Genomic DNA, 12,974 nt, shown 5'->3' on the forward strand with positions numbered 1-12,974 from the left:
TCACAGAAGATGGATCGTGAAAGAGAATAGAAAATCAACATGAGGAGGGGAAGATAGAGTTATAGCGATCTCGACTTTGATACCATTTTAGGGTGTGAAATATTCTCTTTTGCCTTTCATTAAAACGTATACACAAATATATACAAGAGATGATACATATGCGCCTACATACAACAATAATGGGTGAATACTAATGTGCTACAATACATTAATCTATTATAATAAATGAAAATCATTTTGACACATGTCACTTCCTCAAGACTTTTAGTGTAGATTGAACTATTTACAAGTATTATTCATTTTGTTTGTATTTATTTCAAAATTTTATTTTAAAAAATAATTAATTTTTGCATTTTGCATTTAACTTTTTTTAATCAACCATATAAGAATACAAGTCTCATACCTACTAACTAATATACACTAATAGAGAGTGGCCCTCAATAAGCTTCGGACCAAAGCTAATTTTCTCTAACATGGAGAGGACCTGGATAGCTCCTTTGTGCCACTTCTTTAGAGTCTTGAGGAGTCCTTGGACCACATTATTTTCCAGAGCCATATTTCTAAATCTACTTAACGGAAAACTGGTAATTGGTGGGAGGTGGATCTGGTTAATTAGATGTCTAAACCTTCCCTTTATTTTATTGGATAAACACCAACAAAAGCCAAACATTCGTTCCCTTAAGTAAAATTAATGCGAATCACAAACTTAATAATATGAGCAACACCAGTTCGATCATAAAAATAATACAAATAACAATTAACAAATTAAGGAAGGGGAAAATATTGGCATGCAGCAGGGATGGTTAATACGTACAAACACACTCCTCGATGTAGAAAAACTGCATCTAGACAAATAAAACACAAGTTAGCCCACAGCCTTTTTGGCAAAAAGGATTAATTAGAAGCTAAAAGTGTAAGATAAAGTGCCTAAACCAATCAATCCAGCTACAGTGACACTTTGATCTGTATATATCATTTGATGTGGATAGGATATGAGGCATGCGACACAATTTGGCGCATTCTAATTGGATTCCTATTGTAGAAATGGCCATCAAAATACGTACATCAAGTCTAGACCTTTGAGGATTACCATAATTTCGAAGACGGGGATGGATTCATCAAGTAGCATGCACATGTATATCCTGATAGATAATCCCTTCAGTCTCCTTCTTTTGACTCGCGATATCTGGGTAGATCTTCTTCTTCAACATCTTTCTCATCAGCTTTTACACAAAACGTTTAAATGGCAGCAACCCACATTAGAAGTTTCAATAAATAGTAACAAAAGATAAAATTAAAGATCCATAACTCGAATTTATGTACATGAGAGAGAGAGAGAGAGAGAGAGAGAGAGAGAGAGAGAGAGAGAGAGAGAGAGAGAGAGAGAGAGAGAGAGAGAGAGAGAGAGAGAGAGAGAGAGAGAGAGAAGCTCACTCGTTTTGTTTTCTTGATCGGGTGAGTGGAATCATCTTTCTCGATCTTCTTCTTTTTTGAGATCAGGGTACTCTTGATGGATTCGGTACATGTGCTAACATGGTAGGGGACATTGAAAGGATCACATAACTTCTCCTTCAACAAGTTCTTCTCCGAATCACCCCAAAGCAAATCCGCAAGAGTTGTTCGCTCTCCACAATTCATAATCTTCTTCTCTGTGCATTCAGTGTTCAAATTTGTAGGATCTTTAGCATCAACTTCTTCTTTACCATTATTAGGTTTAGCAACCTTATCACATGGTGACGGATCTTGTTTCTGAACATGATGAAACCCATGTTTACAAGCTTTTAGCACCAATGGCCATTCCATTTCTCCTTCCTGGTCCTCCTCATCGTCATCATGGCCAAACAACAACAACTGATTGTCGGTGTACGCAACATCTTTCACCTGGAAAGTTTTGGAAAGATCAATCCCCAACGTACCAATGGCGAGTATACCTTCTTTCCAGCCATCACAAACCCCTGCTAACGCTTCATTCTCAAGCAATGATACCTTGTCATTTTCAACCTTCTTGGCATCTTCATCTGCCACACTTTTTTTATGAAACCGACGATGAACCCAACTGAAGATCTGTGGATTAATGAAAACTAGTTATGATCTATAATCAAACTAATGTTACGCGCGAGAATAATTAATATTAACCATTGAATACCTTCATTTTCTTCTTTCTTGGTTGCAGCTCAATTTAGTTAAGAAAGACTAAAATAAACATGGAAAGCGTTTTATGTGTGGATGTTGGCCACAAACGAATGAATTATAGGGTTTAGGTAAAAAAGAGGAAAACAAGGACCACAGGGGGACCAAAGTGGAAGGGGCTAACATGGTAGAGTATTTCAACAGTGAACAAGGTTCAAATAACCTTACCACGTTTACCAATGTTAAGCCTTAAGTTTTTATGAGTAGTGACGAGCCATGTCGAATACATCAATTTAGTATATAATTAATAATTCAATATACATTTTCTACTATTATTCATTTTTATATAGATATATGACTTTGGTACAAAACTATATGTCGTCCGTTTTGAAAATTGTGTGTATGGTGTCAATTTTCATTTTTTTCATCACTAAAGGTCATAAACTAATTCACATGATTGTTTCCATGAATGTTAAGTTAAAAGAGTCATCATTGCAAATCAGCACATTAACGTCCATTTTATATAAATCGGTGAAAAGTAGTGTGACGGTTGAATATGATGGTCACATATCTTCTTTTATAACATGTTTGTTATCTTATATGTATATTTACCTTGTGTCGGTTATTAAATAAGACATAAGGTGTTGAAATTTCATTTTAAGTTATTAAATCTCAAATTGAAATTTCTAACATAAAAAAAAATGTGACAAGATATGCAATGGTCGAAAACGTTGGTCAAATGTTATCTTTTGTAACAAGTTTTTTATGTAATAGGTACATTTACATTGACTCGGGTATTAAGTGAGACGTAAAGACATAAAGTGACAAAGTATAAATTTAAAAGATTAAATTAAATATTATATTGAAATTTGTTACATCAAAAAATTCATGACAAATAGTGCGAGAGTCGAAAATGGTGGTTAAATGTCAATTTTTATAACGAGTTTTTATTTGATATGTACCATAATTTACCTTGTGAATTTTATATTGAAATTTGTCACATAAAAAAAATCCATGCCGAAGTAAAAAAATAGTAAGAACAATGTTTTAAAAACCTATTTTTTATTTGAACCGGTCTGATCACCGATTATCGGTTCAACTGCCGGTCTACATGTGGCAATGGTCCGTGTCGGCCTTCAAGTTGTGTACATATGATCGTTCGAGTTATTCAATTTTCTTGCGAGATGAACTATGCTTTTAATCGGCTAAGTGAAATCTAATTATTCAAGTCCAATAAACCGGTTCGAACGGTTTTTTTAACATATCTATCACATTGTTTCAGCCCGTTTTTTCAAGAAAACGTCATGTTAGATCGGTCTAAAAATTGGCATAAAACTGTTTTTTTTTTTTTTTTTTTTTTTTTTTTTTTTTTCAATCTCGTCCCTGGTTTTTGGTTTGAACCGGTTTTAAAATCTATGGTCATAATATTATAATTTGTCACTACAAGTTGTAAAATATCAACCTTGTTATAAATACTTTTTGGTCATTCAATTTATTCATCACTCTATTTATATTATTCTTCCCATGCACCTCATGTTATAAATAAATACGATAAACTCCACAAGTGTAGGATATAAAAGAAATGATCATATTAGGAAGAATTTGTTAAGCTAATGATTTTATACGAGTAATATTAACAAAAACCAAAAAATTTTGAAACTAATTATTAATAAAAATATTGGGTATACAACAACAAATCCTGGTATACTGATATATATATATATATATATATATATATATATATATATATATATATATATATATATATATATATATATATATATATATATATATATACACACACACAGACACACACACACTGAAAATAAAAAAAAATTAACAACAAATATTTATCAAACTTATAAAAGATAAAAAAAATAGTATCAAGTTTTGTCCTGTAACTATTGTATCTTCACAACTTTTTTTTGGCTGTTTTTATACCGTTATAGTCCGACCAAAAGTAATCATTGCAGGATTCAGAAGCCATATCAATTTTATCTACGGGTGACATTATATAATTATAATTTGTGTGGTAAAACTATTATATTGTATTCCTCATCAACAATTTTATATGCATGTTTATAACTTTGTGGAAGTGTCATGATCACAATTGACTTTTTATTATCCTCCGGGTCTCTCACATAGAATACATGTCGTACTTGTGACACAAATATGAATGTATCATCCTTATTGTGACATCCATCAAAAGTTGGTCAACGATCATCAGTTACAAACACGGTGAACGTCAAAGTAATAAACTTAATTTATAATATATAACAAATTTTAATGAAAATATAACATTATATATTAAAGTGAGTTAAAACGTCCAATAGCAAAAAATCTAGGAGTGCAAACTTTGTATTATTTTGTATAATAATTTGAAAGTAAAGTACATGTCAACATAATTCCGAAAATATAAAGAGCACTGTAGAAGCAAAATTGTAAAAGTCGAATAATGTGTTTGTTTAGTTTCGCATCTTTATGTTATTTTACTAAGTCAATTTTGTGCGAAGTGTATTGTTTAGACTTAGTATATTTTTTGTACACTCAAGTTTCCTATAAATAGGGACTGAGGATAGAAGTAGAGGATAACTTTCTCAAATGCAAATATCCTTTCTGCTTATTCTGTAATCAGTCTTCATCAATATAAGATCTGATTAATATTTACTCTTCGTGTTCTAACTTTTCAATCACTCAAATCATATTTGCTTTCGTAAATCTCGATAACAATTGTCTTCAATTGGTATCAGAGCAGGATTCAAACTGCATCGATCTGATTTTCGTGTTAGAAACATTTGCTTTTTGAGTTGCAACTTTACTCAAAATTTTCCACGCATTTTGGTTTTGAAAATCAAATTTGATCTTCAGATTTGAATTGATTCTGTCTTTGAATTGTTTAGTCGAGTAATCGATCAGTGATTTGTGATCAATTCAATTGATCAATTCTCAAATTCATCAAGTTTTTCAAGCTTTCTGAAAATTTCTGTGTTCATCAATGGCGAACTTCAACATGAATACAATGACTTCCTTCTCTCACTTGCTTGGTTCCTCAACCAAAATTCCGATGTTAATTCCAGAATACTATGATCAGTGGGCTGATAGAATGGAAGATTACTTAAATGGAATTGATGAAGAACTTTGGAATTGTATCGATGGAACAGTGCAAGCTCCTGCTAATGTTCAACCAATTGGACCATCTACTGCATCTGCTGAAGTTGCTGATCAACAAAAACGGTTGAAGAATAATGAAAAGAGGTGCATGAGGGAACTAAGAGGTGCTCTTCCTCCTGTGGTTTATAATTACATTCGTAGTTGTAAAATAGCAAAGGAGATCTGGAACACTCTAAAAGAGAAGTATCAAGGTAGCGAAAAGACGAAGATCAACTCTGTGAAGCAATGTCTAGTTGAACTGAAGGAATTCAGACAAAAGGATGCTGAGACTCTTGAAAATTACTATGATCGTCTGAATGAGCTTATGTTTCGCTGCAATAGGTATGGAATCACTAGGTCTCTCATGGAGTTCAATTTAACTTTCATTATGGGTCTTCGCAAGGAATGGCGAAGTGTGAGCATGATGATTAAGAATCAATAGAGTTTTGATACAACTCATTTGAATGATCTCTACAATCAGCTGAAAACACATGAAAGTGAAGTTTCAGAAATGTATGAAGAATCAAAACAGAGTATTGGAGGTCCTTTGGCTCTTGTTTCAAAGGTATCAGAAGTTGATGTTAATGAAAAAGATGGTTCAGATAATGAAGGATTTTTGATGAACTCTGATAATGAAGTTGTGGCATTCTACTCAAACAACAGAGTTAAGAAGTTTTTCAAAAAGCCTTTTAATCCAAAAGGAAAGGCTAGTGATGCGAAAAGTGGAGTCACAAAAGTTGGAGGAGAGGAGAGGAAGATAATGGAGAAAGCTGAAGAGAAACAAAAAGATGCGAAAGAAATGAAAAAGCTGAAAGGTGACTCAGGAATTTACTGTCACTACTGCAATGGTGCGAATCACTTCGCAGCCGATTGCATGTTGCGAAAGAAAGAAGAAAAGAAAGAAAAAGTTAAAGATGAAGCATACTATTCTAAAAAGATTGAAGAGTTGCGCGCTAAGACAAAATGAGTGTCTCTAGTTGCGAAGGGAGAATCTGCTGATGAAGAGAGTGGAACGCATCAGATCTGGTCATCAGGATCTGATAATGAAGAAATGAGGCATCCTACACATGGAGCCATGTTCACAAGGTTTGAAGATTGCGAAGAGGACATTTCAGGGAGATGTTTCGTATCCAAATCCACGGAAAAATCACCCATGACCACCAAGGTACGTGCAATACTTGAATTTTTTAATATTCCATTATCTGCTTATGATGCTGAAATCATTTCATTTGATGATACTGTGGCTTATTTTGATTTTGTTATTGTGTTTGCTAGTACTGAAGCTCAAAAATTAAATATGCAACTAGGTGAGACACGAAGAGAATTATAAATAAAAAAGAGCAGAGTAGAAAAACTTGAAATGCAGATCAAAAATGTAGATTGTGATAGGAATAATCTTACAAATGATGTTAGGTTGTTGCTAGCACAAAGGAACATATATTGTAATTCTGCCAAACGATTGTATGCAAAATTAACTGCTTTACATCATTCTTCTAACATTAGCAAAGAACAACATAGGAAACTTTTACCTTTTCTTGAGTATGAACGTGAAAAAGTTGATGTTGTTGCTTATGATTGCGAAAGTACAATTGCTCAATTTGACAAAATACCTGATGATAGATATCCATATGGTATTGTCAAAATTGATGAATTTCTGAATGTTGATGAGTTGGTTAACATTGTCAATGAATGTTTGACAAAGAGTGAACAAGTGAAAATCTTAAAGAAAACAGAAATTTCAACTCTTGCCTCTCAATTCAATTATGCTGATATTGATGACAATTCAGATAATGTGAGTGAAATCAGTGAGATAGAAGAGGAAGAAGAGGTTGATTGTTCTCAATTGTCAATCATTAATATCACATCTAAGATCAAAGGTAAAGAAATTAAAGTTGATTCGATAGTAGAGGATGAAATTGATAACCTTCAACTTCGCAACATTGTAAGTTTGATAATGTGGAAGTTGAAAGCTGGAAATCTGATGATACTGATGAAAACAAAGAAGAAGTGAAAGATTCACATGAAATACCTCCACGAGTTGTGGTTGATCAAGTGTTTGAAAATACAAAAGAATTTGACAAAATTTTAAATGACAAAGGCGCACATTATTTGGAAACCAACACTGTGGTATATCCAAATTTTGTATGCATTGATAAAACCATTTTTCCAAATCAAGTTTTTGTCACTACTGGAAATGCTGAGAAAATTCATCATGAATTCAACAAAATGATTGAAAAAGATAATCTAAGGTCAACTACTGAAGGTTTTTTCGCAAATCAAAACACATAAGAAAATAATTTAACTCAAAATCCTTATGTGTTTCAAAAACAAAAGACATTACAAAAGTGGGCGGTTAAAGGTGAAAAAGCAAACCAAGATTTTGAAAAAGTTGAAAAACCAAAGGCTGAAGTAAAATTAAATTCTCATGAATTCAAATTGATGGTTGGAAATTATTCAACAGAAAATAATATTTCAAAAAGAAAAGCAAGAAAAGCAATTTTCTGGCAAGTTGTGTCTAATGACAAACCAAGAGCTGCAAAAGAACAAATTTCAAAAACAACATCATCAAAATTTCAAAGAAAAAATAAACAAACAGATTCAAGTTTTCATAAACCAATAAATTCTGTTGACAAAATTCCAAATGTTCGCAAATATGACAACAATCGAAAATTTGAGAATTCGCAAAAATTTGTAAATAATCAAAAATTTGAAGGCATATTCTTAGGATATTCGCAGAATTCAGTTGCATACAGAGTGCTTAACAAAAGAACTAGAAAAGTTGAAGAAACTTTCAATTTAACATTTGATGATTACTATCTTAAACAAACAGATAGTAAATTTGAAAATAAATCAATACTTGTTGATTCAAATACTAAAATTGATACTTCTGAAATAAATGATTTTGATTATGACTTAATTTTCGGAATTCCTGACAGAGCAATTAATGCGGAAAATAATGCTCCTGATAATCAAACCTCATAATCCTGAACACATACTGATGATTCAACAATTACTACAAGGTCAATATCTTGCGAAAGTGTGCCTGATGTTCGTATGGAGGGGGAGCATACGATCAACAATGCAGACAATCAGCCAACTTTCGAGGGGGAGAATGAAAATAGGAATCATCAAGTTGAGGGGGAGCATTCGCAAAATCAACAGGAACATCATTTTGAGGGGGAGCATCAAGATGAACATCATGTTGAGGGGGAGCATGATGAAACAGAGACAATTAATCTTGATGAAAATGATGAGTTTCATGAACTAAATGAAAATTTTTCTGTTGCAGGATCTGAAAATGAAGATATGTATGAAGATGCACCATTGGAATTTGATCCTAATTTTCCACCACTTGAGAAATGGACAAGAAATAATCCAAAAGAACAGGTAATTGGAAATCCACAAGATAGTGTGTTGACAAGAGCTCAAATTCGTGCGAAAAATGAGGCACTGAATGCGAACCAAGAACTATGTATGTTTAATGTCTTTATTTTGAAAATAGAGCCAAAGACAGTGAAGGATGCTATGGAACACTCAGATTGGGTTGTTGCTATGCAATCTGAACTGGCTGCATTTGAACGAAACAAGGTTTGGAGATTAATTTCTAAGCCTTCTGATGTTTCAATTGTCGGATTAAAATGGATTTTTAAAAATAAAACTGACAAATATGGCAATATTATTCGCAATAAAGCTAGACTAGCAGTTAAAGGTTATTCGCAACAAGAAGGAATAGACTATGAAGAAACATTTGCACCTGTTGCAAGACTTGAAGCAGTTCGCATATTTTTAGCTTATGCTGCTCACAAAGACTTTGATGTTTATCAAATGGATGTTAAGTGTGCATTCTTAAATGGAGAACTAGAAGAAACAATGTATGTTGAACAACCACCAGGGTTTATAAACGATGAACATCCTGATCATGTTTACATCCTAGATAAGGCTGTATATGGATTAAAACAAGCACCAAGAGCCTGGTACGCAACTCTTACAAATTTCTTGAAACAATCTAAATTTAAACAAGGATTAGTAGACCCCACATTTTTTCGCAAGAAAGTTGGGAATCATCTAATGCTTGTTCAAATTTATGTTGATGATATTATTTTTGGCTCGACTGAACCAGCATTGTCAATTGAATTTGAAAATCTAATGAAAAGTCAGTTTGAAATGAGCATGATGGGAAAAATTAATAATTTTCTTGGATTGAATATAAGACAGAACAGGGATGGAATCTTAATCAATCAAGAAAAATATACGAAGAACTTGCTTGAAAAGTTTGGAATGACCAATAGCACGAAACTAAGAGTACCAATGGCAGTAGGAACAAGACTAACTCCTTCGTTAGATGCTCCTGCTGTTGATTTAACACTTTATTGAAGCATGATAGGTTCTTTATTGTACTTAACTGCAAGTAGACCTGATATTATGTTTTCGGTTTGCAATTGTGCCAGATATCAAGCTAATCCCAGAGAACCTCATTTGACTGCAGCGAAAAATATTTTTCGCTATCTTAAGGGAACAGTTTCATTAGGACTTTGGTATCCTTCGAAAACGGGGTTTTTCATTCAAGCTTTTTCAGATTCTGATCTAGGAGGATGTACTTTGGATAGGAAAAGTACGAGTGGTGGATGTCAACTATTGGATGGGAAGTTGGTGAGTTGGCAATCGAAGAAACAAACTTGTGTAGTTATATCAACTACTGAGGCTGAATACATTGCTGCTGCTGCTTGCACTTCGCAAATTATTTGGATTCAGAGTCAACTTCGTGACTATGCAATAAACATGAAAAAGATTTCCTTGTATTGTGATTCGCAAAGTGCAATTCGCATTTGTCATAATCCAGTACAACATTCAAAGACAAAACACATTGCTATTCGATATCATTTTATCAAAGATCATGTGGAAGATGGGAATATTGAAATTCATTTTGTTAAAACAACTGAACAACTTGCTGATATTTTTACAAAACCTCTTGATGAAAAATCATTTGTTAGAATTTTCGCAGGTTTGGGGATGATTGATGCGAATTCAATTCCAAAAACTCAAGCATGGAAGTATCGTTCAGCAGTTATGAATCAAAATTGTTTAGATGTTACTGTTCATCCAGAGGCTTCGCATGGCTTCGCATCCACATCTTTTCGCATTTGCGATCATAACAACTAAGGTTAGGTTTGCGATTCATTTTGTAGTTTTTAATTTTGAAAAACCAAAAATTCAAAAAGATTTTATATTTATTCATGTTTGTTTTTGAAAAATTAAAAATCCAAAAAGATTTTATTTTGTTATGTTTTTTTTTAATTTTGAAAAATTCAAAAATCACAAAAATAGTTTTGTTTTCTTTGTTTTTTTTAAATATTGTGTGCTGTGAGTTTAGTACAGGGCTTAATGTGAAGAGGTCATGCATATATGTTTCTACAGGAAGGTATCAATTTTATTTTAAAACTAGTTAGGATGTCCCTAGAAGCATGCTGCTGTATGTAGACCAAAAGCCTCAACAAGACTCGATGTGTGAAAACTGAAAGCCTTAATGAATCTTTCATACGAAGGGTTTTTCCCAATCAGGCGTAAATTCACATCAGTCAACTGAGCTACCTTACTCTTTTCATTGATGTTAAGAGTTTTCTGTTTTGTCCATTATAACAGAGGTACACTTCGATTCTTAACCAATCTTTTTATACCAAATAATTCTTTCAATCCAAATTTTCGAAGAGATTTGTCCTTGAGGGCTTTGATCAAACCAATCAAAACCTAGACAAATCACAAGTCTGTGTTTATGATCTAACATCATGAGACCGTGATGGAAGTGAAACCCAAACATCATAAACATTAAGGAATTGACGGGGAACATCGTTCCAGATTTTAACGAAACTTTTGTTTCAGTACCAAAATTTCGAAACTCCAAATCATATTCAATTCACATGTGTGGTCTTGATCAAATATTCGCAAACCACGATATTTGTTACCCAATAAGATCCAGAACAATTTTTTTTTATGAATATGATTTCTATGTGAGTTTTATTCGCAAATCCTAGTCATGATAAATATTTTCAAAAGCCAACTTGTCACTGACTACACTGGTCAAACAAGTAATTTCATTTACAATTTCTCACCTTATGTTAAGGCTGATATGTAATGAAATTTGAAACCAATCCAAAATATCTTTTAAAAGAAGCCCTTCGATACTTATCTAAAAGTATTCGATTGTAATTCACGGGAAACTACACAAGCTGTTGATCATCTCTCTTGATGATTAACGAAGCAACCTTTGCTTGGGGTTCATTTGCTTTTGGGTCAAAATTTATTTTTGACATCACAGAAATCCAAAATTTTTTTTGATTCTTATCTTATTTCTTTGACACACTTGCACACACGAAATCCTTGAGGTTCTGAGTAAAACCAACTCAGGCTGATGATTTCGCAAATCTGGCATATGACTTCACTTACATCCAAAAAGTGAAAGAGCCTTGCCTCCATGCGAAGGGTTTTAACGGTTCAAATTCTATAACGGGAAACTTGACAGGCTGTGTACTCAAGATGGTTGGTATTCTATCTGGTTTTCAAGGAGATGTGACAGTTACTTTTTAAAGCATGGTTATCTTTTGCAGTCATGATCCAATTTTCAAGGTGCCACATCGGATAACATTAAATGCATCCCGCTTTAATTTCAAATCAATTTGGGTAAACTATAAAAGGGGGATCAAGATCACTATATACGGTTACGCGAACAGAACTCTCACAAACCTCAAAAGATTCAAAATTGTTCAAACTTCATCTATTTCAAACCCTAACAATGGCTGCCACTCAATCCAACACTGATGAAGTTCTTTCTCAATCCCTAATGAAAATCCAAAGCACCAATTATCAAGTTGATCCGAATGTCTCTTCTTATCCTGAAGGATTGAAGATGCTCATCGTTGCCCTAAAACGATCATCCCTGTCTACCTCCATGTTTAGTTCCTTCTCTGTTCCGATGACATGGTTATCTTTGGCAACTTCAACGACATCATACAACCATACTACTGATGTGATAACCTTCAACTTGATGAACAACAAACGGGTTAAACTTTCCAAGAAGATGTTTGTTGAATTCTTGCAGATTCCAAACAACCCTCCATTTTTCAAACCCGTTAATTCTCAAGTCATCCACATGTTCAATGAAATGGGCCATCAACCCACTCTGGAGAAGATCAGTGACTTCAGAAAGTCCGGGTTACTGTGTATATGGAATTTTCTGTGTGACATTTTTCTCAGATGCTTAACAGGACGCACCGTTGGTCTAGATAGGTGGCATATGGAGGTTTATGCCATGGTAATGGGACTGTATTATGACATAAGTGTCGACTATGCAACTCAGTTATGGAAGGAATTTGTTAAGAGTCTGGAAAACACAAATTCGGATAAAAGGAATATCTTGTGCAAGGTATTGGAGCTTGATTCTTGAAAAGGTATATGAAAGGAAGGGAATTTCAGTACCAGAGGATGCGGAGGTTGCAGAATTTTCTCTATATCAATTTCCAAAGGTGGATGAAGATGATGAGGAAATATTTACCCATGTTGCTCGCATTCCAGATGTGATGCTTAACAAGGTTTCTCCAACTCACAAGGTGTTGGTGCGCTACATGAAGACTTTCGATCCAAATGTGGAGACTGACATTTTGTTAAGCGTTGCAACCAAACCCTCAAGGAAGAAGAAGGCT

At 33.6% G+C, this 12,974-nt stretch overlaps 1 protein-coding gene across 2 annotated transcripts; it reads right to left on the bottom strand.

The window, feature by feature from the left end:
- Positions 1–612: 612 nt before the first annotated feature.
- Positions 613–2,267, bottom strand: LOC145101537 (NAD-dependent protein deacetylase HST1-like protein). 2 transcript variants are annotated; one of them, XM_079038747.1, is made up of 4 exons: positions 2,147–2,267; positions 1,435–2,064; positions 1,091–1,223; positions 613–839 (listed from the first exon to the last, which is right to left on the bottom strand). In XM_079038747.1, exons 1-3 carry the CDS (start codon positions 2,150–2,152, stop codon positions 1,119–1,121), a joined length of 741 nt encoding a protein of 246 aa, XP_078894873.1. In that variant the 5' UTR covers positions 2,153–2,267; the 3' UTR covers positions 613–839; positions 1,091–1,118. The 2 variants fall into 2 exon arrangements, with proteins under 2 accessions (XP_078894873.1, XP_078894872.1); XM_079038746.1 differs by having other exon boundaries at positions 613–845.
- Between the last annotated feature and the right edge of the window lie 10,707 nt (positions 2,268–12,974).

Source organism: Lactuca serriola, chromosome 4, assembly GCF_051521515.1.
Source record: "Lactuca serriola cultivar US96UC23 chromosome 4, Lser_US96UC23_V15, whole genome shotgun sequence".
Taxonomy (NCBI): domain Eukaryota; kingdom Viridiplantae; phylum Streptophyta; class Magnoliopsida; order Asterales; family Asteraceae; genus Lactuca; species Lactuca serriola.